This window comes from Pongo pygmaeus, chromosome 15 (genome assembly GCF_028885625.2).
Source record: "Pongo pygmaeus isolate AG05252 chromosome 15, NHGRI_mPonPyg2-v2.0_pri, whole genome shotgun sequence".
NCBI classification, from domain to species: domain Eukaryota; kingdom Metazoa; phylum Chordata; class Mammalia; order Primates; family Hominidae; genus Pongo; species Pongo pygmaeus.
In genome coordinates this window covers 99048410-99073733 of record NC_072388.2, presented here as the reverse complement: position 1 = coordinate 99073733, position 25324 = coordinate 99048410, and the positions used below count along the sequence as shown (strand labels likewise).

Below are 25324 nucleotides of genomic sequence, written 5' to 3'. Positions count from 1 at the left end.
GGTGTAGTATGTTTCCATTTTGTATTCAGGGTTTCATCTGTGTGCTAGGTTGAACATCTTTCTGTAGTCAAGCCAAAGTTAGAGATCTAAATTGCTAAAGGACTTCCGCAGGCCAGAGCTCAGTGAAAGGAAGGTCCACAGAAGAGCCACTAATTAGTAATGAATGGCTAAAAAGACCAGGGACTTTTTTTTTTTTTTGAGGTGGAGTTTCACTCTTGTTGCCCAGGCCAGAGTGCAATGGCGCAATCTTGGCTCACCGCAACCTCCGCCTCCTGGGTTCAAGCGATTCTCCTGCCTCAGCCTCCCGAGTAGCTGGGATTACAGGCATGCACCACCACACCCAGCTAATCTTGTATTTTAAGTAGAGATGGGGTTTCTCCACGTTGGTCATGCTGGTCACGAACTCCCGACCTCAGGTGATCCACCCACCTCAGCCTCCCAAAGTGCTGGGATTACAGGCATGAGCCACAACGCCTGGCCAAGACCAAGGACTTTTAACCAAGAAAAGGCAAGACTTACTGAAGTCCATTGTCTTCAAGCATCTGAAAAGTCAACTGGAAGAAAGACCAGTTCAAGGAAGTACAAAGGTGAAGAACCAAAACAGAAGATAAGCCCAGTCAAAATCCTGTCAGTTCCCCTAGGCCCATCTCAAATGTAATAATAATAAATAAAAATTATGTCGTTCATACCTCTTTTCTGACACTTTCATCTCACATGCCCCATGCTATTCTTCTTGGCTATAAACCCTTGAGGCTTATGTAGGTCTCCATAGCTCTCTATCCCTAGCCCCACTATTTCGCATGTAGTAGGTACTCAATATATATGCATCTGTCAAGCAAAAATGTAAGCAAATATGATTAAAATTAAATGAGTTAAGTCTGAGAAACCATCACCACCAAGAGGAGCCTAAAGAGATATAACAACTTAACGTTGTTATATACAAGCTAAACTAATGTCTTGAATGGGATCCTGGAACAGAAAAAGGATATCGGGTAAAAACAACGGAAACTTGAATAAATGCTGGACTTTAATTAATAATAGTGTCAGCTGGGCACAGTGGCTTATGCCTGTAATCCCAGCACTTTCAGAGGCCCAGCCGGGTGGATCACCTGAGGTCAGGAGTTCAAGACCAGCCTGGCCAACACGGTGCAACTCAGTCTCTACTAAAAATACAAAAAAATTAGCTGGGTGTGGTGATGCACACCTGTAATTCCAGCTACTCGGGAGGCTGAGGCAGGAGAATCGCTTGAAACTGGGAGGTGCAGGTTGCAGTGAGCCAAGATTGCACCACTGCACTCCAGCCTGGGCGACCAGAGCAAAACTCCATCTCAAATAATAATAATAACATATCAGTAATAATGTATCATACTAATATAAGATGTTAATTAACAGGAGAAACTATATGTGTGCAGCAGGTGTATAGGAACTCTCTGTACAACCTTCTCAATTTTTCTATAAATCTAAAACTGTTCTAAAATACAAAGTCTGTTAATTTAAAAAAGAAAGAAAAGCATTCATTCATCCTTGGGGATGGGGCTGGGGTCTCCATTTTGGAAAGACACATACATACATACACAACCCCCCAGTGATTCCTACACATATTCAAGTTTGAGAAACATCTGGGATACTAAGGGTTACAGTGGATAACGTCCTTACAAAGAAATCACAGAAAAAAATACCCATCCACACATCACCAAACAAATCACGTCTTATGGCAGCAGTAAGGACACAACAGACTAAATCACTGTCACCTCAGTAATGCATTAAGTCATTAAGCACATAATAAAATAGCTTTCGCTTGGATGCTAGCTTCTACTATTTGGGGGTGGCCACCTGAAATGCTGTCCTTAGAAGGATCCATGCCAAACTGGGATGAATGCCACGATCAACTATCCATCTTAGGTATAGGTGGCAGTGTCAACATTTTATTAAACATCTACCAAGTGCCAAGTACCAGTGCTAGGCTCTGGGGTTCTAGCAGAGAGCAAAACAAGCATAATCTCTGCCTTTATAAAGCCTTCAGTAGATCAGGGAAATTTTAAGTAATTACATACATATAAATAGTTACAGAAGAGGAAATATGGGAATATCACAAAGGTAATTAACAGGAAAGGGCCCTCAGCTAGGCTAAGGGTCAAAGGCTGCCTCCCTGAGGAAGTGATGTTTCAAATAAGATTTGAAGGCTAAGAAGTTAGCAAGGTAAAGAGGAAAAGGAAGCAGATAGACTGAGATCAACTTGCATGATTTAGCATCAGATCTTTTCTTATTTAAGAATTCTTTGAGAGAGAAGGCAGAAGAGAAGATCAGTGCAATAAACACAGCTCCACAAAAGCAGCAGAGCAGCAGGTAGGACCCAGAGAATGGTTGAGAGTGCTGGAACCTTTTAAAGAAGAGGCCCAGGACAAATACATGGGAAAAGGACTGGAGAAGGGTGTAGGCAGCTGCCAAAACCAAGCTCTTGTAAGGTCCACTGTCTCTTTAAGTTCCATAGAAAACACACCTTTAAGAGCTATAAAATGGCATGTCTCTCCTTTACTACCCAAGGAGAGGCACACACTGGCTTATGTTTCCCTTTTTGCCATGACTTCCATGAATTTCACAGCTAAGTGTGCTCGACTGAAGTAACTATTTCTTAACCTAAGTTTTCTGGTACAATTATCGCCTCTACCTCCAAATATTATGTCTCCTGTTTAATCTTTATTTTGTCTATTTCATCTTTCATAGAGAATGTCCCTGGATCTTTCTTAGAAGTTGATGCATCAATAGCAACTGCAGTTTCTAAACCAAAATTTATCACATATGAAGTTATATAGTCATCTGGCAAAAGGGCAGAATATTTGAAACCAGAACTGTCCCATATCCTCATGGAAGATAAACCTTAGAAAATAAATACAGGGTGGTGAGGCTGGGGTGGGATGGAGTAGGGCAGATAACTAACCTTTACTGAATATCATAAGCTAAGAACTTTTCATGTATTCTCATTTGATCCTCACAAAACCCTCTGAAGAAAGTGAACTGTCCTCATTTATACTTGAGAAAAATGGAGGCTCATAAAGGTTAAGTAAATTGCTAAAAGTCAGCTGATAAATAGTACCTCTAGGGCAGAATCCAGGTCTGACTCTAAAACCCAGGCTGCTCAGTATACCGGGGTTAAATTAAACTAAAACATTTTAAATCTAACTCAAATTCTTTTTAAGAAGTCCCTTTACATACCTACATTAACTGCAAACTGAAGAGTAGATGTCTTTCACACAGCCCTAAAGACAAAGACAATGCATCTTCGTATGAATCGCTTACAGAGGAACTGGGAACAGGGCTCCCTCCCCTGGTGAGCAGACAGAACTACACCATTTCAAAGTACAGTATTTTTTCCCCGCTCTCCCTCTTAACTCCATTTACTTCTCTCTTCTGATTCCTTTCCAAAGTCCTTCCTTTGGTGCTTGTTTTTGGGACAACCTCCAAGTTAAACCTCTAGGATTAAACTTCTATTCACTGACTTTATCTCTTTCTTCTTTAAAATTAACATTCTGGTAGTATATATTGATAGCCTTTAAAATGTTTATACCCTTTGGTCCCAAAAATACCATTAAAATATATATTACGAATAAATTATAGTATACCATCTGATAGACTATTATTCAGCTATTTTAACTGTTTTCAAAGAATATTTAGCTGTTTTCAAAGAATATTTAGTAAGGGGGAAGTGCATATATATCAAATGTACAATGCCCAATACAAATATACAGTACACTTTCAATTTTGTAAAAATGTTTCACTTATACCTGGGAATGATAAAGGAACTACACCACAGGTTTGATGTGGTTATCTGTAAAGAGCAGGATCAATGCTGATCTGTATTGTCTTCTTTATATCATACCATTCTGTTTTCAAACTCTCCTTAACTGTTTCATGAAGGGACCAGCCACTCTTCTCACCCTCACCCCGACATCAGCTGGAAGTGTTTTCCCCTGAGTTACCACCACTCTTACTGCAGCACTTGCGATATATTCATTTGGCAACTCAAGAGTCCCTTCATCAAGCTTATCCAGACAGACCTCGTTTCATTGGGCTTCACTTTATTGAGCTTCACAGGTATTGCGTTTTTACCAATTGAAGGTTTGTAGCAACTGCCCTGAGCAAATCTATTGGCATCATTTTTTCCAATATCCTATGCTCACTTTGCTAGCATTTTTAAGCAATAAGGTATTTTCTAATGAAGGTATGTACATTTTCTAGACATAGTGCTACTGCATACTTAACAGACTATGGTATAATGTAAACGTAACTTTTATATGCACTTGGAAACAAAAAAATTCATGTGACTTGCTTTCTTACAATATTTGCTTTACTGCTTTATTGTGCACCCACTGTATCTCCAGGGTAAGTCTATTGCAAGGTTCCTCAAACATGGGCAGTACACATATTCTCTTTAAAGGGGAAAAATCTGTATGTGAAACAGTATGATTTATATTCATTCAGCTTATATATATAATTATTATTTTTCTTTTTTTTAATTTTATTTTTGAGACAGTTTCACTCTGTCACCCGGGCCGGAGTGCAATGACATGATCTCGGCTCCTGCAACCTCCCCATCCCGGGTTCAAGCAATTCTTCTGCCTCAGCCTCCCAAGTAGCTGGGATTACAGGCGCCCGCCACCACACCTGGCTAATTTTTGTATTTTTAGTAGAGACGGGGTTTCACCATGTTAGCCAAGCTGGTCTCCAACTCCTGACCTCAGGTGATCCATCCACCGCCTCGACCTCCCAAAGTGCTGGGATTACAGGTGTGAGCCACCATGCCTGGCCTATTATTTTTCTTAATCAACAGAAGTGCTAGCCAAAAGCCTAAAAAGCAGATGCCTACACTTTTTTTTTTTTTTTTTTTGAGACAGGATCTCAATATGTTGCCCGCCACCGCCACCGCCGGTCTCAAACTTTTGGCCTCAAGCCATCCTCCTGCTCAGCCTCCCGAGTAGCTGGGATTACAGGCATGTGACACCACACCCAGCTTGTATACACAACTATAAAACTAAGTTTAAATGTCTTATGTTTATATAACTAGATAAGCAAAAAACAAACTTATAAATTAAATACAAACAAAATCACCAAACCAGCAAAATTCAAAATAACATTAATCAATGATGCCGCTCAAATTAAAATCACTGTCTACAAGGTAAATATGGTAATGGCATAGGCCTAAAAACAGGCAGACAGAACAAGAGAGCCTGGAAAGATACACACGGAATCCCTACAGCCCTTACAAAAGCCACCTTAGGAAATGCCCCGTACCTGCAATTTGCAGCACTGGGTTCAGAAATATATTTTGACCCAACTGTGATAGCTAGTACAGGCTAAGGATGAGAAATGGAGACTGTGTTTGTACCTGTGTATTTTATACCGTATTCTGTAATCACACTGCGTTCTGTAGAACTCCAATATCAATAAAGTGCCCTTGGCCCAGATGAAGCGGTTCTTGGCTCATAACCAGACCTGTTGACAGGCTGGACTGGCCATGCCTCATGTGTACAAGGCTGGCCTCGGGGGGAGGCAGGTAAGCTTTCTGAGAATTAGAGGTGATTCTCACTCATGTAGGCATTACCAGCCACAACCATGCACCCCGGGATGTTGGGATCCAGATGCCTGCACGGCCGTCCAACCCAGAAAATGTTGCTGTTATCTCTACCATATAAACTACTGATATGATCAAGTATCCGACCAGCAATTTTGAGAAAAATATAATTTAAGTCTCCACCTCATATTTCAGACCATTTGAAGAATGAATTTTTAAAACTGTTATACAGTCATACTCAGTATCCACAGGAGACTGGTTCCAGGACCCATCTCAGATACCAAAGTTTGCAGATGCTCAAATCCCTTAGGTAAAATGGAGTCATATGTGCATATAGCCCAGGTATATCTTCCTATACACCTTAAATCATCTCTAGATTACTTATAACACCTAATACAATGCAAATGCTATATAAGTAGTTGTTATACTTTATTGTTTAGGGGATAATGACAAGAAAAAATATCAGTACGTGTTCAGTATAGACACAACCATCCTTTATTTATTCATTTATTTTTATTTATTTATTTATTTATTTTTGAGACAGAGTCTTGCTCTGTCACCCAGGCTAGAGTGCAGTGGCACGATCTTGGCTCACTGCAAGCTCTGCCTCCCGGGTTCGCACCATTCTCCTGCCTCAGCCTCCCGAGTAGCTGGGACTACAGGCGTCCGCCACCACGTCCAGCTAATCTTTTGTATTTTTAGTAGAGACAGAGTTTCACTGTGTTAGCCAGGATGGTCTGGATCTCCTGACCTCGTAATCTGCCCACCTCAGCCTCCCAAAGTGCTGGGATTACAGGCGTGAGCCACCGCGCCCGGCCACAACCATCCTTTTTTTAAAAAAATATTTCCATCCAAGGTTGGTTGAACCCACAGATACAGAATCGACAGATACAGAGGGCCAACTTCACGTATAACTGAAAAAAAAGTTTAATAATTAAAATTCTAGAAAAACAACATCTTAAATGTCAGAAATATGGAAAAATCATCAGGAACAAAACTTAATGACCTAAAAATTTTTTAACTTCTGTATCTAAATCTTTAAAAAAAGCAGATAGGGAAAATGTTCACAGAAGAGAATGTTCCCAATAGATAAATGACTCGAATATATAAGCAGAAATAGATTGCATATTGTATATATGAGGGTGGGTTTGTTTTTTTTTTTTTTTGTAGCAACTGCAGAAAGATCTAGTAAATTTCTGTAAATCTTTTAGGTATGGGGATTATTTGCATATGGGCGGTGAGAGTGGGGGATGGGAGTGTCTAGTTCCTTACACCTCCTTACCCCATCTAATCCAGTACCAGACAACAGTAAGCCTTCAAAAAATGATTTCTCAATGAAAATATGAAAATACATAGAGTCTGTTAGAAAAAGAGAAACAAGAATTCAGGCAGTAGTCTAGAAAACAAAGAAAAACTCAGACTTAGACTTCATTATTTGAATAAGTTGATTCAATAGTACTTTTTGGTTAAAATAAGTGGCCATGTGCCTCGAGTGTTTAGCTCACTTGTTAGAATGCATCTCCAGCGTTATGGCTTCCTGAGATGCTCCAAAAGGAACACGGTTTGGATATTACATTTTAGACTTTTAGCAATAGGTCATATCTATGTACTCTCATGATAGTATCTATCAAGAGAAATAATACATTACTTTCATTTTAAAAATTTAGGACTGAACAAAAAGGAAAGTGTTATCATAGGTAAACCAAATTGCTTATAAATAATCAAATCAAGTCAACTGACAACAAAGGTAATGAATAGTCCCCCTGGATTCATTTAAATCCATGTACTAAAGCCAAGTACTTCAGGTACAGGTAAATATACATGTATAGGTATTCAACTATAAGCAGTCTGCAATGAAGAACCAGGTTAAACTGTCTGTAGCAATTTTAAAAATCTGTGTAAAAAATGACTGACTTAAAAAAAAGAAAAATGGTTCTTCATTCTGGAAAAACCACTTAAGAACTTTTATTTCTACGTCCATGACTTTTTTTTTTTGAGACGGAGTCTCGCTCTGTCGCCCAGGCTGGAGTGCAGTGGCGCGACCTCGGCTCACTGCAAGCTCCGCCTCCCGGGTTCGCGCCTTTCTCCTGCCTCAGCCTCCCGAGTAGCTGGGACTACAGGCACCCGCCACCGCGCCCACCACCATGCCCGGCTAATTTTTTGTATTTTTTTTAGTAGAGACGGGGTTTCACCGTGTTAGCCAGGATGGTCTCGATCTCCCGACCTCGTGATCCACCTGCCTCGGCCTCCCAAAGTGCTGGGATTACAGGTGTGAGCCACCGCGCCCTGCCGACTTTTTTTTTTTTTTTTTTTTTTTTTTGAGACAGAGTCTCTGGCTCTGTCACCCAAGATGGAGTGCAATGGCAAGATCTCAGCTTACTGTAACCTCTGCCTTCCGAGTTCAAGTGATTCTCCTGCCTCAGCCTCCTGAGTAGCTGGGATTACAGTCGCCCACCACCACGCCTGGCTAACTGTTGTATTTTTAGTAGAGATGGGGGTTTTGCCATGCTGGCCAGGCTGGTCTCGAACTCCTGACCTCAGGTGATCTGCCTGCCTTGGCCTCCCAAAGTGCTGACATTACAGGCATGAGCCACCGTGCCTGGCCATCCATGACTTTTTTAGATCCCAAAGAATGAGATCTGAGAATGCTCTTATGCTACTGTTGACTCAAAAATTAAATGTTCTGGCCAGGCACGGTGGCTCACGCCTATAATCCCAGCACTTTGGGAGGCCGAGGTGGGCGAATCACGAGGTCAAGAACCTAAGACCAGCCTGGCCAACACAGGGAAACCCCGTCTCTACTAAAAATACAAAATATTAGCCGCGCGTAGTGGCAGATGAAAATACAAAGTATTAGCCGCGTGTAGTGGCGGATGTCTGTAATCCCACCTACTCGGGAGGCTGAGGCAGGAGAATCACTTGAACCTGGGAGATGGAGGTAGCAGTGAGCTGAGATTGCACCACTGTGCTCCAGCCCAGGCAACAGAGTGAGACTCCATCTAAAAAATAAAAATAAAAAATAAATTAAATTTCTATTCGGGAGGACTGGTTAGAGCATAATTTTTATCAAATAAATAAGGAATCAGAGAAAGGAACCATGGAAAGGAGATAAAAGTACCTGCCCCCCAAATCTTTTGCTTTAATGACCTGAGCTAAATTGCTATTTTTTTCAATTAATTATTTATTAAGAGGAGTTAAAGATTTATTCTTAAAGTTATCTTGATTCCAAAAGCATTTCACAAACTAGCAGAGATAATCTAATACAATTAGGACAGAACACAAGAAAATAGGTGTCACTGTTCTCTACAGCTTCCATAACCTGGTAGCATGAATCTCCAGAATTGAATATTGACTCAAACTGTTCCTGAAAATGCAAAAATCAGGGACTTTTACTGATAGTAACTGTGGACTAAGGAAAAAAGAACAATCCTCTATCTAAAAAGAACTAGAAAAGCTGGGAAAAATGTAAGAAATACCTGCTTGGAGGCACGGGGGAGGAAAGCAAGTCAGAGCCTGAGAAAGTGAGCTCAGTGTTTGAGGCTAATTTTCCTGAAGGGTGTTTATCAATTCTGAAGGGAATGCTAGAAGTTTGGTGTTGGGGTGGAGAGTAAAGGTGCTGGTAAAGAAGAGAACATTAGGAGGAAAAGTGAACAGAACAGGTTTGTCTTCACAAGAACTGCAGCTCAGCTTAGAGATATTTCAATCCCTGAAACTGTACTGAAGGCAATGCTGATTGTAAGTGCTCCCATGTGCCTGACAACAGCAGATGTGAATTATCTCTGTAAGAAAAAAGCATCATCTTAGGCCTCAAATTATTCCTACAAATAATTTTGCAAATATGATGTTTACCACACATTTAAAAAAAACACTAGGCACATAAGGAGACAAGACAATATGAATGAAAACCAACAGGAACAGACACTGGAAACAACTAACAGATGGCCATAATTGAACATGGACTTTAAGATAATTACACATACTATGTTAAAGGAGGTAAAAGACAAGATCGATAATTTTGGCAGATAGCTTGGAAGTATAAAACAGAAACAAACAAATATAAAAATCAGCTGGGCACAATGGCTCATGCCTGTAATCCTAGCACTTTGGGAGGCTGAGGCAGGAGTATCACTGGAGGCCAAGAGTTTGAGACCAGCCTGGGCAACACAGCAAGACCCTGTCACTTAAATAAATAAATAAATAAATAAATAAATAAAAGCTGGCCATGGGGACGTGTGCCTGTAGTTGCAGCTACTTGGGAGGCTACTAAGGTGGGAGTTTAAGGCTGTAGTGAGTCATGACTGAGCCACTGCACTCTAGCCTGAGCAAAGGAATGAGACTCTGAAAAATAATAAAAATAAAAAACAAAAAAGAAATTTAAAAATAATTTTTAAAAACCCTGAAATTAAAAACTCAATGGGTGGTTTTAATAGCAGATTATATACAGCAGAGGAGGAGCGATGGAGAGAGACAGACAGTGAGAAGGAGATAACCAGAATAAAGAACCGAAAGAGAAACATGTAAAACGCAGAGAAACAGTTAAGAGACATAGAAGATATAGTGAAATGGACTAACATGGGGGTCCTCAACCCCTGGACATGAACTAGTATTGGTCCATGGCCTGTCAGGAACCAGGCCACACGGCAGGAGGTGAGTGGCAGATGAGCGAGCATTACCGCCTGCAGTCTGCCTCCTGTCAGATGAGCTGAAGCATTAGATTCTCATAGAAGCGTGAACCCCATTGTGAACTGTGCATGCAAGGGATCTGGGTTGTGCACTCCTTATGAGAAGCTAATGCCTGATGATCTAGGTTGTGCACTCCTTATGAGAAGCTAATGCCTGATGATCTGAATTGTGCATTCCTTATGAGAAGCTAATGCCTGATGATCTGAATTGTGCACTCCTTATGAGAAGCTAATGCCTGATGATCTGAATTGTGCACTCCTTATGAGAAGCTAATGCCTGATGATCTAGATTGTGCACTCCTTATGAGAAGCTAATGCCTGATGATCTGAGGTGGAACAGTTTTATCTGGAAACCACCCCCCTAACCCCCCATGGAAAAATTTTCTTCCATAAAACCAGTCCCTGGTGCCAAAAAAGTTGGGAACTGCTGGTCTCATATCACTGTAGCCCTAGAAGGAAAGGTAAGAGAAAATGGGGCAGAAGAAATAACTGAAGTACTAATGGCTGATGATTTCCAAAACCAATGAAAGACATGAAGCCACAAATTCAAGAATCCCTAAAAACTCTAATTATAAATAAAAAGAAATCCATACTAGGGACAGTATAGAAAAATTGCTGAAAACCAAAGACAAACTCTAAAAACAGCCAGAGAAAAAGACTACTTTCAAAGGAACAAGAGACGGACAAGTGACTTCTCAACAGAAACTAAGTCATAGATAATGAAATAGCTTTAAAATGCTAAAAGAGTTCTCCAAGAAAACACCAAATGGCAAATGAGACCAGTGCAGTGGGAGGGCCTAGAGGCCCCAAAATGGGAAGCCACAGCAGTGGCATCCAGGGCTAAGGCTGGGGCCACGGAGCTGGTGGTGGCAAGGCCAAGGCGTAGCTCCCCATCATCAAACTGGGCAGCATAGTCAAGGACATGAAGATTAAGTCCCTGAAGCTCTATCTCCTCCCCCGCCCATCAAGGAGACCGAGGATCATCAACTTTTTCCTGGGGGCAACCCTCAAGGATGAGTTTAAGATTATGCCAGTAAAAATGCAGACTTGCACTGGCCAGTGGTCCAGATTCAAGGCACTTGTTGCCACTGGGGACTAAAATATCCATGTCGGTCTGGGTGTTAAATGCTCCAAGACGGTAGCTACTACCATCCAAGGAGTCATCATCTTTGCCAAGCTCTCCACTGTTATGGTGCAGAGAGGCATCTCAGGAGACAACACTGGCAAGCCCCACGGCATTCCTTGCAAGGTGACAGACCACTGCAGCTCTGTGCTGGCACACCTCATCTCTACACACAGACACAATGGTTTCATCTTGATCTCTGTGCCCAAAAAGCTGCTGATGATGGCTGGCATTAAGGACTGCCACACCTCAGTCAGGGGCTGCACTGCCACCCTGGGCAACTTCACCAAGGCCACTGTTAATGTCATCTCAAAGACCTACAGCTATCTGATCCCCAAGCTCTGGAAGGAGACCATATTCACCAAGTCTACCTATTAGGAAACTAGAAATTCACTGACCAGAGTCTCCACTGCAGAGAACCCAGGCTCCAGCTATGGCTATTATACAATGTAGGATTTTTATACAAGAAAAATAAAGTGAATTAACTTTTTAAAATGCTAAAAGAAATCAACAGCAAACCAAGAGTCCTATAACTAATAAAAAGACACTTCACAAATGGAAAAAAGTTCTAAAATTAGATGTGGTAATGGTTGTATAACTGAATATTCTAAAAACCACTAAACCGTAGGCTTTAAATGGGTAAACTTTACTGTGTGTGAATTATATCTCAATAAAACTTACAAAAAAGAAAACAATAAAGAATAAATAATGACGTTTTTCGACAAACACTAAGAATTTGTTGCCAGACCTGCACTAAAGAATACTAAAGAGTATTCTTCAGGCAGAAAGAAAATAACTCCAAAGGGAAGACTGGAAGATGACAAAGGTGGTACAACAGTTATGGGGAAAAGATTATCTTTTTAATAAATGGTGCTGAAAAAAATGGTGTTAAGTAAAAATAAAATTTAACCCCTTTTTCACATTATGTCACACAAAAATGAATTTCAGGTGAACCACATATCTTAATGTAAAAGGGAAAACACATGTAAGCTTTCTAATATTTTACAGGAAACTATTTTCGGTGGCTCACGCCTGTAATCCCAGCAGTTTGGGAGGCCAAGGCGGGTTGATCACCTGAGGTCAGGAGTTCGAGGTCAACTCCTGACCTCAGGGCCAACCTCGAGGCCAACATGGTGAAACCCGTCTCTACTAAAAATACAAAAATCAGCCAGGTGTGGTGGTACGCACCTGTAATCCCAGCTACTCGGGAAGCTGAGACAGCAGAATTGCTTGAACCCAGGAGGCAGAGGTTGCAGTGAGCCGAGATCGCACCACTGCACTCCAGCCTGGGCAACAGAGCGAGACTCCGTCTCAAAACAAACAAACAAAAAACCCAAAAGAAATGTGGGCAAGACATCTGAACAGGCACTCCAGAAAAATATACCAAATAAAAATAAAAAGATGTTCAGCCTCATCAGTCAACAGGAAACTGCAGATTAAAACCACAATGGGGTATCATTTCATAATCAACAGAATGGTTAAAATTTAAGACTGACAATACCAAGTGTTGTCAAGGATGTGAAGCAACAAGAACTCTCACACATTTTTTGGTAAGAATGTCAACTCGTAGAACCACTTTGGCAACTTGGCGTTTACTGCTAATGCTAAAGATTTGCGTATCTTTTGACCTAAAAATTCTACTAGATATCTACCCAATCGAAATGAATGCACCAGGAGATACACAACAATATCCGTAACAGCATTATTAATAGCCGACAAAGCTAGACACAACTAAAATGTCTAGTAACAGTAGAATGCGTACACTGTGGTATATTCTTACAACAGAATACTATAGACCAATAAAAATGAACAAATAACGATTACAACGGAATGGATGGATCTCGAAAACATCTTGAAAAACACCAGACACAAAAGAATACTGTATTATTTCATTGACACAAATAATACAAAACAGGCAAAGGAAACTACAGTTACAAACTACAGTTTTTACGAGATACGTGTTTAGAAAGTAAAATTACAAATGTAAAAAAAAAGTGATTACCCCAAAAAAGTCACGACAGGGTCTGGAGAGGAAGGCAGGGTTTAGCGACTGGAAGAGGGCACCGGGCTTCTGGGAGAAGCGAGGTTTTATTTCTTGGCCTGATAATCAGCAGGCTCCCAAGCTGGGTGATACATCAATGAGCGGTACATTTGGGGGCCTTGCACTTTACTGGCGTGCAAGAAGAAAAAAAGGGGGGTTGAGAATTGGGAGACCGGCTCCAAGTCGAGGGGAAACTACACCTGTAAAAGCCCAAACGCGGCTCTGGGCGCTGGCAGGGGGAGGCTTCGGCAAGGCCTGGGGGCTTCAGGCCAGCTTCCTCCGGGCTGGAAGGCACCGCACGGGGGCTTCCGCCAACTTCGGTCCTCGCGCGGTCGGGACACGGCCACACCTGCCCGCGAGGGTCTGCCTTCCAGGCCGCCGCAGGCCTCCCGGAGCCTAAGAGGACCCCACAAGCAGCCAAAGCCAGCGCCGTCTGCCCCTTGCAGAACACTGCCCCCCACAAGCCCCGCGGACCCTCCCGGCTCTCCAGACGCCCCCACGGCTCTCCAGACGCCCCCACGACTCTCGCGAAGCCATTCCCGCGCTCTGAATGCCCTCGAATCTCTGCAGAGCCCCCGCGGTCCTCTGGACGCCCCCGCGCCCCTGGAGCCCCCCTCCCGCCCTCGGGGGCACCGCGGGCCCCCAGCCCAGCCCCTCCGACGCTGGCCGCTGCCGCCTCCCACGAGGCGTCGGCCCCGACTCACCTCATTGTCGCTGCCGGGGACGGGCGCGCCGGGCCAGGGGCGACCCGGCGGCGGCGGCGGCGGCGGCGGCGGCGGCGGGGCACGGGGCGCGGGCGCTAGCGGGGGAGCCGGCCCCGGGCGCGGCGGCTCCGCGTCTGACTGGGCTGCGGGAAGCAGCGGGGGCTCATCTTCTCCGGGTGGGCGTCGGGGCCGCTAGCTGCGGGGAAGGGCCGCGGCGGCGGCGACTGACAGCTGGGCCCCGGCCCCTGCCATCTTGGCGGGCGCGTGCCCGGGCCGGCGTGTGCGCGGGCGCGTGCCTGGGGGCCGCCGCCGGGGGATGGGGAGGGGGAGGGGGCGAGTCGGCTGGGGTCCCGGCGGCGGGAACGCGTGCGCGTCCGCCTGAGACTCGGGGCGGCGGCACCTGGCGAGCGCGCGGGCGGCTCCGAGTCCTCGAGGGAGAGGCCAGCGGGCGTGCGGGCTAGTCTCAGCCCAGCAGCCGAGAGCTAGGGTACGCGCGTTGCTGTTCGCCCCACCGCCCGCCGAGGGGGACTGCGCGCGCGTGCGCCCCTCCGCCCGCGGCCGCTGAGGTGAATGAGCGCGCGCGGCGGTCAAAGCCCGACACAAAAGGCGCGGGGCCCCACCGTCCGCGCCTCCGGGAGCGCCGAGCTTGATGCTGCGAGGGGCGGGGCGGACGAGAGTGGCTGGGCTGAGGGGCGGAACTTTGAGGGAAACGCAAGGGGCGTGGCCGGGGTTGGGGCGGGGCGCCGGGCGGGCACGTGGCGTGGTGCGCTCCCTCCCGGCGCGGACGCTCCTCCAGTCCCCGCCTGACCCCAGAGCTCACAGAGGCCACTGGGGGAGCCAGGGTCCGTGCTCGATGGCCCCATGATTCCCATCACCCGGCCTTGCTGAGCACTCTGCCTGCTCGGACTCGGGGCATCCCTGATCCCAGGGCCGTCGAGGTCACCGACGACTGATTCCCTCTCTTCGTACATAAGGAGCCGTGGCGGGTCCGGAGAGTTGCAGCTTCGGGGCGATATCAGTATTCGAAGTATCTCCCCCAGCTCAACAAGAGCCCACACAGTGCCCCAGAACCACAGCCTGTGAAAAATCACATTTACCATACACAGCGTCAAGTAGTTCGTCCAGGTTGTCTCTGGTTTTTAAATCCCCATCTTTCCTAAAGGTTAGTGAATCTCACTGGTGGCTGGAAACCCCAGATCCTCCAGGGTCTCACTCCCCGTGTGTAAGAAGACACAGTTCCGGCCCGGCGTGGTGCCTCACGCCTGTAATCCCAGCACTTTGGGAGGCTGAGGCGGGTGGATCACCTGAGGTCAGAAGTTCGAGACCAGCCTGACCAACATGGTGAAACCCTGTCTTTACTAAATACAAAAAATTAGCCTGGCATGGTGGCACGCACTTTTAATCCCTGCTACTTGGGAGGCTGCAGAAGGAGAATCGCTTGAACCCAGGAGGCAGGGGTTGCAGTGAGCCGAGATCTTGCACTCCAGCCTGGGAGACAGAGTGAGACTCTGTCTCAAAAAAAAAAAAAAGAAGACAAAGTTCCTCATGCGTTACCAGTATGGGCACTATTGCCTCCCTTCCCCCTGTGTCACAGAACGTTAATAGCTACCTTTTGAAAAATGGTCTGAACAAGAGCATTTAAGGTGTTTGTCAGCGTCTGGCAGTTAGGAGGGCAATGAAGGGTCGCTGTTTTCCTCCTGTCCAGGATTGAGGAGAGGCTGTGTGCGTTAAGCAGTTTTGTCTAAGATATAGTAAATGGTGGAGCCAAGTCTCAAGCAGCATTTTTCTGACTCGGAATCCCAGTGCCCATGCGTTCTAGTTTGCTGGGGTTGAACATCAGTGTCGTGGGTTGCAGTTTGGGTCTCTATGTGCTTATCTCTCTCCCTGTCTCTTTGTACCTCCCTCACCGTGTACAGGTATTCAGAGTTCCCTAGCGATTGGTTGTGGCATCTCCACTTTCCTTCCTGTATTTAAGCCCAGAGTTGTCAAACCTGAAAGGGTACCATGATCTCCTACAGCCCTGGTAGCAGCCCCTGAGGGTGGTACCTTCTCATAACCTCATTTGTCCCTCTCTTCACAAGTTCAAGAGTGGTCTCTTTGCTACAGGAGAGGCTTGTTGCATCCTAAAATTTACTAAAATGGACAAGCCTCAGGTCACCTGGAGACATTCCAGCTGTGCTATGGAAAGGCAAGTTTAACCCCTGGTCACTGCCTATCAGAGTCCTGTGCTGAGACCTTGGGATACAGGCCTGCTTGTTTGCAGCCTGGTTTATTGATGCTCTTTCAGCATGTGGCCCACTCTGATCTCCAGATCAGGTATTTTCCCTGCTGCCCTGAAGTCTGACAAGTTGTTACCATCTTGCTCCTGGAGAGGTTGTTTCTTGCAGCTGATGTTTGTTCATCAGAGGGCTTCATGAGCTGCAGGAAGAGCTGAGAGAGGACAGATTGGGACCACTCACATCCTATCCTGTGCCCTGCTTCCACCTGAGTGGGCATTGGTCTTTGTCTGACAGACCCTGGGATGCCTGGGGAGTCAGAGGCTCCTTGTGTTAATCCTCCGGCTCACACCTCTCTGACCGCCATTCCTCCTCTGGCAGGTGGGAATCCTAAAGCCCATCTGGCAGGTGCTGCTGAGGCTCAGATGAGGTGCCGATCTCCACACAAAGTAGATGCCGAGAAAGGCCTTTTCTGCCCTTCTTCATTACCTTCCCCCTCGTCTCCCCTCCCCTCTTCCTTAATGAAACATAATTTGAAACCACAGTCTATTTGGCACATTTTGCATTTTCTGAACAAAGGCTTTATTCCTTAAAAGTACATGAATTCATGTTTTCCATTCTTCTGATAAAAAGAAAATTAACATTTGGACATGTGGCTCCCCCAAATGACTTATTTCTGGAGGTCACCAGTCCTAGGATTTGGAAAGATTCCTTGCCAGAGTCAGTGACTTCATGACATCTGATGTGTGTGGGTGCAGGACACTCAGCCAGGCTGACAACCCATGCCTCCGAGCACTCCTGGGTTGGAATTCCCACTTGTGAGGGAGGCAGGAAAGACGATTTTGGCTGTTTGTTGGGTTCAGGATAGTCACAGAGTCACGGATAACAGAGCTAGAAAGTCTTCAAAGGGCATCTCATCCATCCTACTTGTCCAGAGGGTGATGAAACTGAGGCCCCAGGAGGTCACACAGGTGACCGGAATAAGAGGCAGATGAGCATGTATTTCTGCAGACTCCAAGGCCCTGGACTGCCTGCCCAGTTCATGAAGTTTTTCCAACCCTGGGGTCACTGCTGGGGAGCCAGCCCCATGAACCATCTTCTCCATTGCTTAGTGTTTGCCAAAACGAAACTCACCACAAATAATGGAAAGAAACACAGTTGCTTTCGATGATTCACCAATGAGACCATGTCTGGTTTATATTAACCAGCATAAGTGAGTTACAAATGCATGCCAGAATCCAAAGTAAAGCACGCTTAGACAACCACAGATGTCTCAGGGGTTTGGGGGACCACCTGTGACCCTGTACCCCTTTTTCATTCACACCATTAATTTCATTGCCCAACTCATTTATTACCAGCAGTTGTTTTCCTTAAACACAGCACGGCTAGTTTTCCTTCATTCATCCATTTGTTTAATGTGCCTTGAGCTCCTCAGCACGTGTCTGCCTCCTCTCCTGCCCTGCCTGCTGCCTCAGCCTGCCTGGCAAATCATCTTCAATCCCGCTGTGTGTCAGGTCTCCCCTGGACCTCTCAGCATCACCCTCCCCCACCACAGGCTGCAGGCTCCTTCTCTACACCGTTTCGGGGTCACACTCCTGCCCTCCTGCATCGGGATTGTCTTCTTACTTGCAGGCTCCCCAACTAGGCTGTGAACTTCATGAGACCAGCAAGCGAGTCTCATTCCTCTTTGTACTGCAGCCTCTCCAGCCCTGTGGGCTTGTGACAGCGCAGAATTGAGGGAATCCTGCGTGAGCGCCGCCATTCCAACCCAAGCAGTGCCCTGGGAGGGTCAGAGACCACTAGCCTATGTGCGCGGGCATTTTTGGAAACCACAGCTCCTGCTTGTGTTCTATCTGGCAGGAAATGGAAATTACTTCTGGTCCATTTTGGCTTCCACACCTTGAAGATGGTCTGTGGGTCAAAGCTGGAGCTTTTTTTTTTTTTTTCGCTTCTAGCAATTCTTGTGCCTCAGTCTCCCGCCACCATCCCCACTCAGCTTAATTTTTTTATTTTTAGCAGAGATAGGGGTTCGCCATGTTGGCCAGGCTGGTCTTGAACGCCTGACCTCAGGTGATCCGCCCACCTTGGCCTCCCACAGTGCCGAGATTGCAGGTGTGTGCCACCGTGCCCGGCCTGGAGCTTATTTTAATTTCACCTCTCTCGGGCTCCTCCACTCAAAAGTGATTTCCCTAAGATCATGTTTTACTAGCTTTGAAGGCAGGAGGGGTGACTCTGGGATGAGGGCCCTATGGTCATATCGGGGAGCACTCCAGCCTTCTGCTGGGGTGACTTAGAGATCTGGACCCATCAATAAGAAGCGTGGCCAGACAGGGCTGGGGGAAAATCTTTGCTACCTGTCTTGTGGAGGGCAACTTCTTAGTGCCACTGTTTGCAAGGAGAAAGGAGGACCTAGTGTTACCGGTGGAGGGTGTCCAGGTTCTTGGCATCTTGAACAAAGAATTGGACAAAACACACAAACAAAGCAAGGAAAGAATGAAGCAACAAAAGCAGAGATTTATTGACAACAAAAGTATACTCCCCAGGGCGGGAGCGGGTGAGCATGGGGGTTCGAGAGCCCCATTACAGAATTTTCTGGTTTTCCTCTCGCAAGGCCAGAGTCCCTCCACTAGAGCGCGTCCCGCCTGGCAGTTGGAATCCCGGGTTCCACACAGGAAGGGGAGGGCCGGGCTCCCCCCTGCTGCAACCCTTGTGAACTTCCTGAGGCTCCAGCTCAGTGCACAGGCTGGCTGGAGTTTCTCCAGGGACCCGCTCCCACCACCTGCCTGTGTCATAGGACTGGGCGGGAGCAGGCCTGCTGTTCTGGAGCCAAGTCTGAGTGTTCCCACTTTATAGGAACTTAATGTCTCCACTTAATTGAATTAAGAAAACTAAGCCAAGTACATGCCTGGGACAACCAGCCAGCCATCCTAGAGAGGCCTAAGGGTCCCCCTGGAGCCCGTGCCCCTTCCCAGGAACCCTGAGGCCACTGGGAAGGGAAGCCCCACCCAGCTCACACCTAGGAAAGCCAAAATCTCTCCTCACTCCCAGCTAGTCATCAGGTCCCAGCTTGGGGGCCCGTTCACCATCAGCTTTGGGGAAGAAACTTCCCAGTCACTTCTCCTGCCTGCTGTCTCGCAATTACCGTGGGGACTCTGGCAGCCAGGCCTTTGTGGGAGCCGCCGGCACTTCATTCGCAAGGAGGCCGGGAGGCCCGGGCCTCTGAATGCGAGCAGACATTTCAGGGGTCGGGGTGTTGGGAAGTTTAAAGGCTGCAGCCTCCCCACCCAGGGAGGCATGGTCTTCCCGCCAGGCTGAGCAGTCAGAATGTGGCATGTCTAAAGGAGGGAATCGTAGAGAAGTTATGAGGAGAGTCAAGAAGATCTTGCATAAGAGCAATTGGAAAACAAAAAAAATCTTGAGAATAGAAAATACATTATTTCAAAATTAAGAAATTAATTAGAGGCAATGAAAAACAGAAAAGACACTCCTGCAGAACAAGGGTCAGTACACTTTCTGCAAAGGACCAGCTGGTAAATAGTTTTGGCTTTTTCAAAGCCATTTGGCTGTCACAACTGTGGCAGGCCAGTTCTCCCTGACAATCACACAGACGGGCCTGCATGACAGTCGACAGACAGGCCTGCACAGCACCCCAGTTACACAAATTTCCACAGCGCTGCCTTAACACTGAGCAAATAGTTAAACCTAGGGAAATCGGTGCCCAGACATCAAAGCTACAAATAAAGCATATGGTCAGTAGAAGCCTTGCATGGGCTTCTCCCTAACCTGGAGCAAGTCAAAATAATAGAGTCTAACATTCCTAGTGCCAGGACCTGCCTCGGGTCAACAAAATCTGAGACGAGTCAAGGTAACAGAGGCAGCTGTTTGAATAGACTCATTGGAGAGTCTAAGGCAGCTCTCCGGACCAAGCTGTAAAGGAGATAAGATAGAAATAATCACTCTGGTACCACAGGAGACAGGCCTTGAAGGTACTGGGGCCCGCACAGCTTAATCAGACTTAGCTTTTTTTTTTTTTTTAAATGTTCCAAATGTGATGGGTTTATTTTATTTTACTCTGATGCAAAATCAAAGATTCCACAATAGCACAGATACCAATATATTACAGAGTCATGAAAAAAATGGTGTGAATATGCAGGACACAAGGTACAAACTGGAGGTTCAGATCATCTCCTCTAACATGACACTACACTGTTGCCGAGGAACACATTTAATAACACTGCCAAACTGAACCAAAATGTGGCACAAACATGATGGCTTCCAGGCATGCTTTCCAGCGCCTCCTCTCAGGAGGGACTCGCAACCCCTAGACTTCGGTGTGGGGAGGATTACAATTTTTTGGAAGAATAAAAAGTTCTCACTTTTGAAATTTCACAGAAGAATTGTAAGGCCAAAACATGGTGGGTTCATTTCTCTTCACTTCCAGGGACAAATCTGATGCTTTCCTCAAACCACATTAAGCTTCAAATCCCAAGCCAACCTTGTGACCTCCTGCATTGTAGTTCTTTCCATTGATTAAAGCTGATAAAGGGTCAGCTTGACTCCAGGTCGAAGGGTCTGAGTATAACCCAGTCCAATCAGGCTGGCATTATTTACTTTAGCAGAGAGAGAAGTTCTACAATCCAGCTTGTACTTAGCAGCAATGCCAGAACGGGTGTTGTTACTCCCAGCCGTCCAAGCAAGGTTTATTGACATTTCAATCTCATTAACCTTCTGGTAGATAGAAACTCCAAATTCAGTGCCATCGTTCACATGTGTGTGCAGCTGGAAGTCTGCAGCCTCGTAACCCAGGGTGAAATTATTCTGTGACAATTTGGATTTGGCTGTGTCAAAACTCATCTGATAGCCGACAAGCCACCCTTCAAAGACCAACACAACCCAGCCATAGATGGTTGGTCCAGAAAAATCTATATCAACATTACTGCCAACACGAAAACAATCCCATTTATAGGAGGCCTCCAATTCCCCACTCTGCTTTTCTGTGTTCGGTACCAATATGGTATCAAGACTCAGTTTCAACTCTTCAGCCAACTTACTCTCCAAAGAGATTTCTGTCCCAAGAGTATTGTCTGTGTTCCGTTTTTGAGTGAAGGGAAGTCCATAGGTACAGACCTTACATTCGGGTTCTAGGTTGCCTGATGCTTTCCCTGTATCAGTGTAAGCATGACCAGAAGTAGAAAATTCCACTGCACTACAAGACTTCGTTTTCAGGTCTATCTTCACCATGCCAAAGCCATATCCTTTATTGAAGACATCCTCAGCAGCCTTTCCCAGGTCACAGTAAGTTGGTGTGTTACACATATCTTAGAAAAATCTTTCTCAGGTTCTTATGAAATCAAAGACCTCCACCCCCAAGGGCCTGTCTCCCACAAGTATTTTTTTGCCTCTGACCGTCTAGTTGAAACAAAATTAGTTACCAATAGACTTAGGCGAATGTCGTGCAGCACGTAGGCACATAACTCCAAACTATATAAGCGATTCTAACACTTTGAGTTGGTCTGGTGGAATTATCTCCAGCCTTCTCCCTGTATCCAGTTACAGCAATAAATTCCCTTTTTTTTTTTTTGAGACGGAGTCTCGCTCTGTCGCCCAGGCTGGAGTGCAGTGGTGCAATTTCTGCTCGCTGCAAGCTCCGCCTCCAGGGTTCACGCCATTCTCCTGCCTCAGCCTCCCAAGTAGCTGGGACTACAGGCGCCCGCCACCATGCCGGGCTAATTTTTTTTTTTTTTTTGTATTTTTAGTAGAGACGGGGTTTCACAGTGTTAGCCAGGATGGTCTTGATCTCCTGACCTGGTGATCCGCCCGCCTCAGCCTCCCAAAGTGCTGGGATTACAGGCATGAGCAACCGCGCCCAGCCAATTCCCTTCTTCACTAGTTTGTCTGCTTCTCATTATTGGGCCTCAAGAAAAGGCAGCCGGACCTGGCTTGGTTCTGGGAACACAACTACTTCCCTTGGCCTTTGACTTGAAGACAGCCATAGACGATATGTGAGTGGACGTCACTGTGTTCCAAGAGAACTTTAGTTACAAAAACAGGTAAAACCATTTCTATTTTCAGATGACATTATCTTATCTATAGAAATTCCTAAGGAACCCACTCAAAAACTATCAGAACTAATAAACAAGTTCTGCAAGGTCCAAGCATACAAGATAGACATATAAACATCAATTGTATTTCGATAGACTTGCTATGAAGAGTCTGAAAATGAAGTTAAGAAAACAATTTTATTTACGTGACATCAAAAGAATAAAATACTCATGAATGAATTTAACAAAAAACTTCAGACTTGAATCCTGAAAACTATGAAACGACTCTGAAAGAAATTAAAGAAAACCTATAAATGGAAAGATATTCACTTATGGGTTGAAAGAGCTAATATTATTAAAATGGCAAGAGACCCCAAATTGACCTACAGATTTGATGCAATCCCTGTCAAAATCCCAGCTGCTTCCCCTTTTATTTTGTGCAGAAATTAGAAAGCTGATCCTAAAATTCATCTGGAAATGCAAGGGACCATAGCATAGCCAGAACAGTCTTGAAAAAGAATAAGGACAGGTATATACATTGATGGAATAAAATAGAGAGTCCAGGCAGGGAGTGGTGGCTCACACCTGTAATCCCAGCACTTTGGGAGGCTGAGGCAGGTGGATCACCTGAGGTCAGGAGTTCGAGACCAGCCTGGCCAACATGGTGAAACCCGCATCTCTACCAAAAATACAAAAAATTAGCCGGGTGTGGTGGTGCACGCTCGTAGTCCCAGCTATTTGGGAGACTGAGGCGGGAGAATCACTTGAACCCAGGAGGTGGAGGTTGCAGTGAGTCGAGATCACACCACTGCACTCTAGCCTGGGCCACAGAGCAAGACTCCATCTCAAAGAAAAAAAAAAAGAATAGAAAGTTGAGAAATAAACCCTTAACTTTACAGTCAAGTGATTATCAACAGGGGCGCCAAGTTAAAGAACAGGCTTTAATAAATGGTTTTGAAACAACTAGGTACCCACATGCAAAAGACTCAAGTTGAAACCTTATTTACATCATTCATAAACATTATCTCAAAATGGATCATAGACCTTCATATAAGAGCTAAAACTATAAAACTCTTAGAAGAAAACATGCATGCAATCTTCATAACCTTGAGTTAGGCAGAGGCTTTTTAGATATGACACCAAAAGCAGAAGTGACCAAAGAAAAAATAAATAAATTGGACCGCATTAGTATGAAACACTTTTGCTGCAAATGATACCATCTAGAAAGTGAAAAGACAACCCACAGAATGAGAGAAAACATTTGCAAATATCATATATCTGATAAGACCTGGTTTTGTCTGTTTACTGTTGCTATAAAGGAATACCTGAGGCTGGATAATTTATAAAGAAAAGAGGTTTATGTGGCTCACAACTCTGCTGGCTGGAAGACTGGGCACCCGGTGAGAGCCTCAGGCTGCTTGCATTCGTGGTGGAAGGTGAAAGGAGCCCACGGGTGCAAAGGTCACAGGGCGAGGGAGGAAGCAAGAGAGAGAGGGGAGGGGCCGGGCTCCTTTTGACAACGGGCTCTCTCTGGAACTGACAGAGCAGGAACCAACTCAGTCCTCCTCCCTTAGGGAGGGCATTAATGTATTCATGGGGATTCCCCAACCCATGACCCAAATACCTCACACTGAGCCCACCTCCAACGCTAGGAGTCAAATTTCAACATGAAGTTTGGGGAAACAAACATTCAAAGTATAGCAAAGAGGTTTGTATCCAGAATATATAATGCACTCTTAGAACTCAAAAATAAAAGACAAAGAGTCCAATTAAAAAGTCAGCAAAGGCCGGGCGCGGTGGCTCACAACTGTACTCCCAGCACTTTGGGAGGCCGAGGCCGGCGGATCACTTGAGGTCAGGAGTTCAAGACCAGTCTGGCCAACATGGTGAAACTCTGTCTCTACTAAAAATACAAAAATTAACCAGGCGTGGTGGTATGAGCTTGTAGTCCCAGCTGCTCGGGAAGCTGAGGTGGGAGAATCACTTGAACCTGGGAGGTGGAGGTTGCAGTGAGCTGATATTGCACCACTGCACTCCAGCCTGGGTGACAGAACGAGACTCTGTCTCAGAAAAAAAAAAAAAAAAAAAAGTCAGCAAAGGGTCTAAATAGACATTTCTCCATAGAAGATATAATATGAATGGCCAACAAGTACCTAAAAAGAAGCTGAACATCATCAGATATTAGGAAAGTACAAATCAAAATTAAATTGGGATACAACTTCACATGCACTAGAATGGCTATAATTTTTTTTTTTTTTAAAGAAAATAACAAGTAAGGTTATAGAGAAATTGGAACCCCTCATACATTCTGGTAAAATTGTAAGGTGGTTCAGCCACGTAGTAAAACAGATTGGCAGTTCTTCAAAAGGTTCAACATAGGGGCCGGGCGCGGTGGTTCAAGCCTGTAATCCCAGCACTTTGGGAGGCCAAGGCGGGTGGATCACGAGGTCAGGAGATCAAGATCATCCTGGCTAACACGGTGAAACCCCGTCTCTGCTAAAAATACAAAAAATTATCTGGGCGTGGTGGTGTGTGCCTGTAGTCCCAGCTACTCGGGAGGCTGAGGCAGGAGAATGGCATGGACCTGGGAGGTGGAGCTTGCAGTGAGCTGAGGTTGCGCCACTGCACTCCAGCCTGGGCGACGGAGCGAGACTCCTTCTCAAAAAAAAAAAAAAAAAAAAGGTTCAACATAAAGTTACAGTATGACTTAGCAAATCCACACAAAAGCATGTACACAAATATTCACAGAAGCATTTTTCATAGTATTAAAAAAGTGGAAACAAATCAGATGTCCCTCAACAGATGAATGGATAAACAAAACTGGTATATTCATATGCTGGAATATTATTTGGCAGTAAAAAGGAAGAAAGAACCGATACAGGCTACAATATTAATGAACCTTGGAAACGCTGTTAAGTGAAAGAAGACAGTCACAAAAGACCATATAT

At 45.4% G+C, this 25324-nt stretch overlaps 2 protein-coding genes across 4 annotated transcripts in view; both read right to left on the bottom strand.

Moving 5' to 3' along the window:
• EVL (Enah/Vasp-like) overlaps window positions 1-14768 on the bottom strand; it is a 172980-nt gene extending 158212 nt beyond the window's left edge. Inside the window, exon 1 of one of the 2 annotated variants that reach the window (XM_054448214.2) lies at window positions 14120-14768. In XM_054448214.2, the coding sequence (XP_054304189.1) occupies window positions 14120-14124 (5 nt within the window). In that variant the 5' untranslated portion in view covers window positions 14125-14768. The remainder of the gene's footprint in view (window positions 1-14119) is intronic. The other variant, XM_054448209.2, reaches the window with a different exon arrangement.
• Window positions 14769-20865: 6097 nt separating this feature from the next.
• On the bottom strand, window positions 20866-21696 carry LOC129012516 (voltage-dependent anion-selective channel protein 3-like). Of its 2 annotated transcripts, XM_054448206.2 has the most exons (2): window positions 21061-21696; window positions 20866-20976 (listed from the first exon to the last, which is right to left on the bottom strand). In XM_054448206.2, the coding sequence occupies exons 1-2, from the start codon at window positions 21649-21651 to the stop codon at window positions 20866-20868; spliced, it is 702 nt and encodes a 233-aa protein (XP_054304181.2). In that variant the 5' UTR covers window positions 21652-21696. The 2 variants fall into 2 exon arrangements, with proteins under 2 accessions (XP_054304181.2, XP_054304180.2); XM_054448205.2 differs by having other exon boundaries at window positions 20866-21696.
• Between the last annotated feature and the right edge of the window lie 3628 nt (window positions 21697-25324).

What these genes read in the sequence shown, in the direction of transcription:
- LOC129012516 (XM_054448205.2), bottom strand. Translation starts at nt 21,651, where the DNA reads ATGTGTAACACACCAACTTACTGTGACCTGGGAAAGGCTGCTGAGGAT.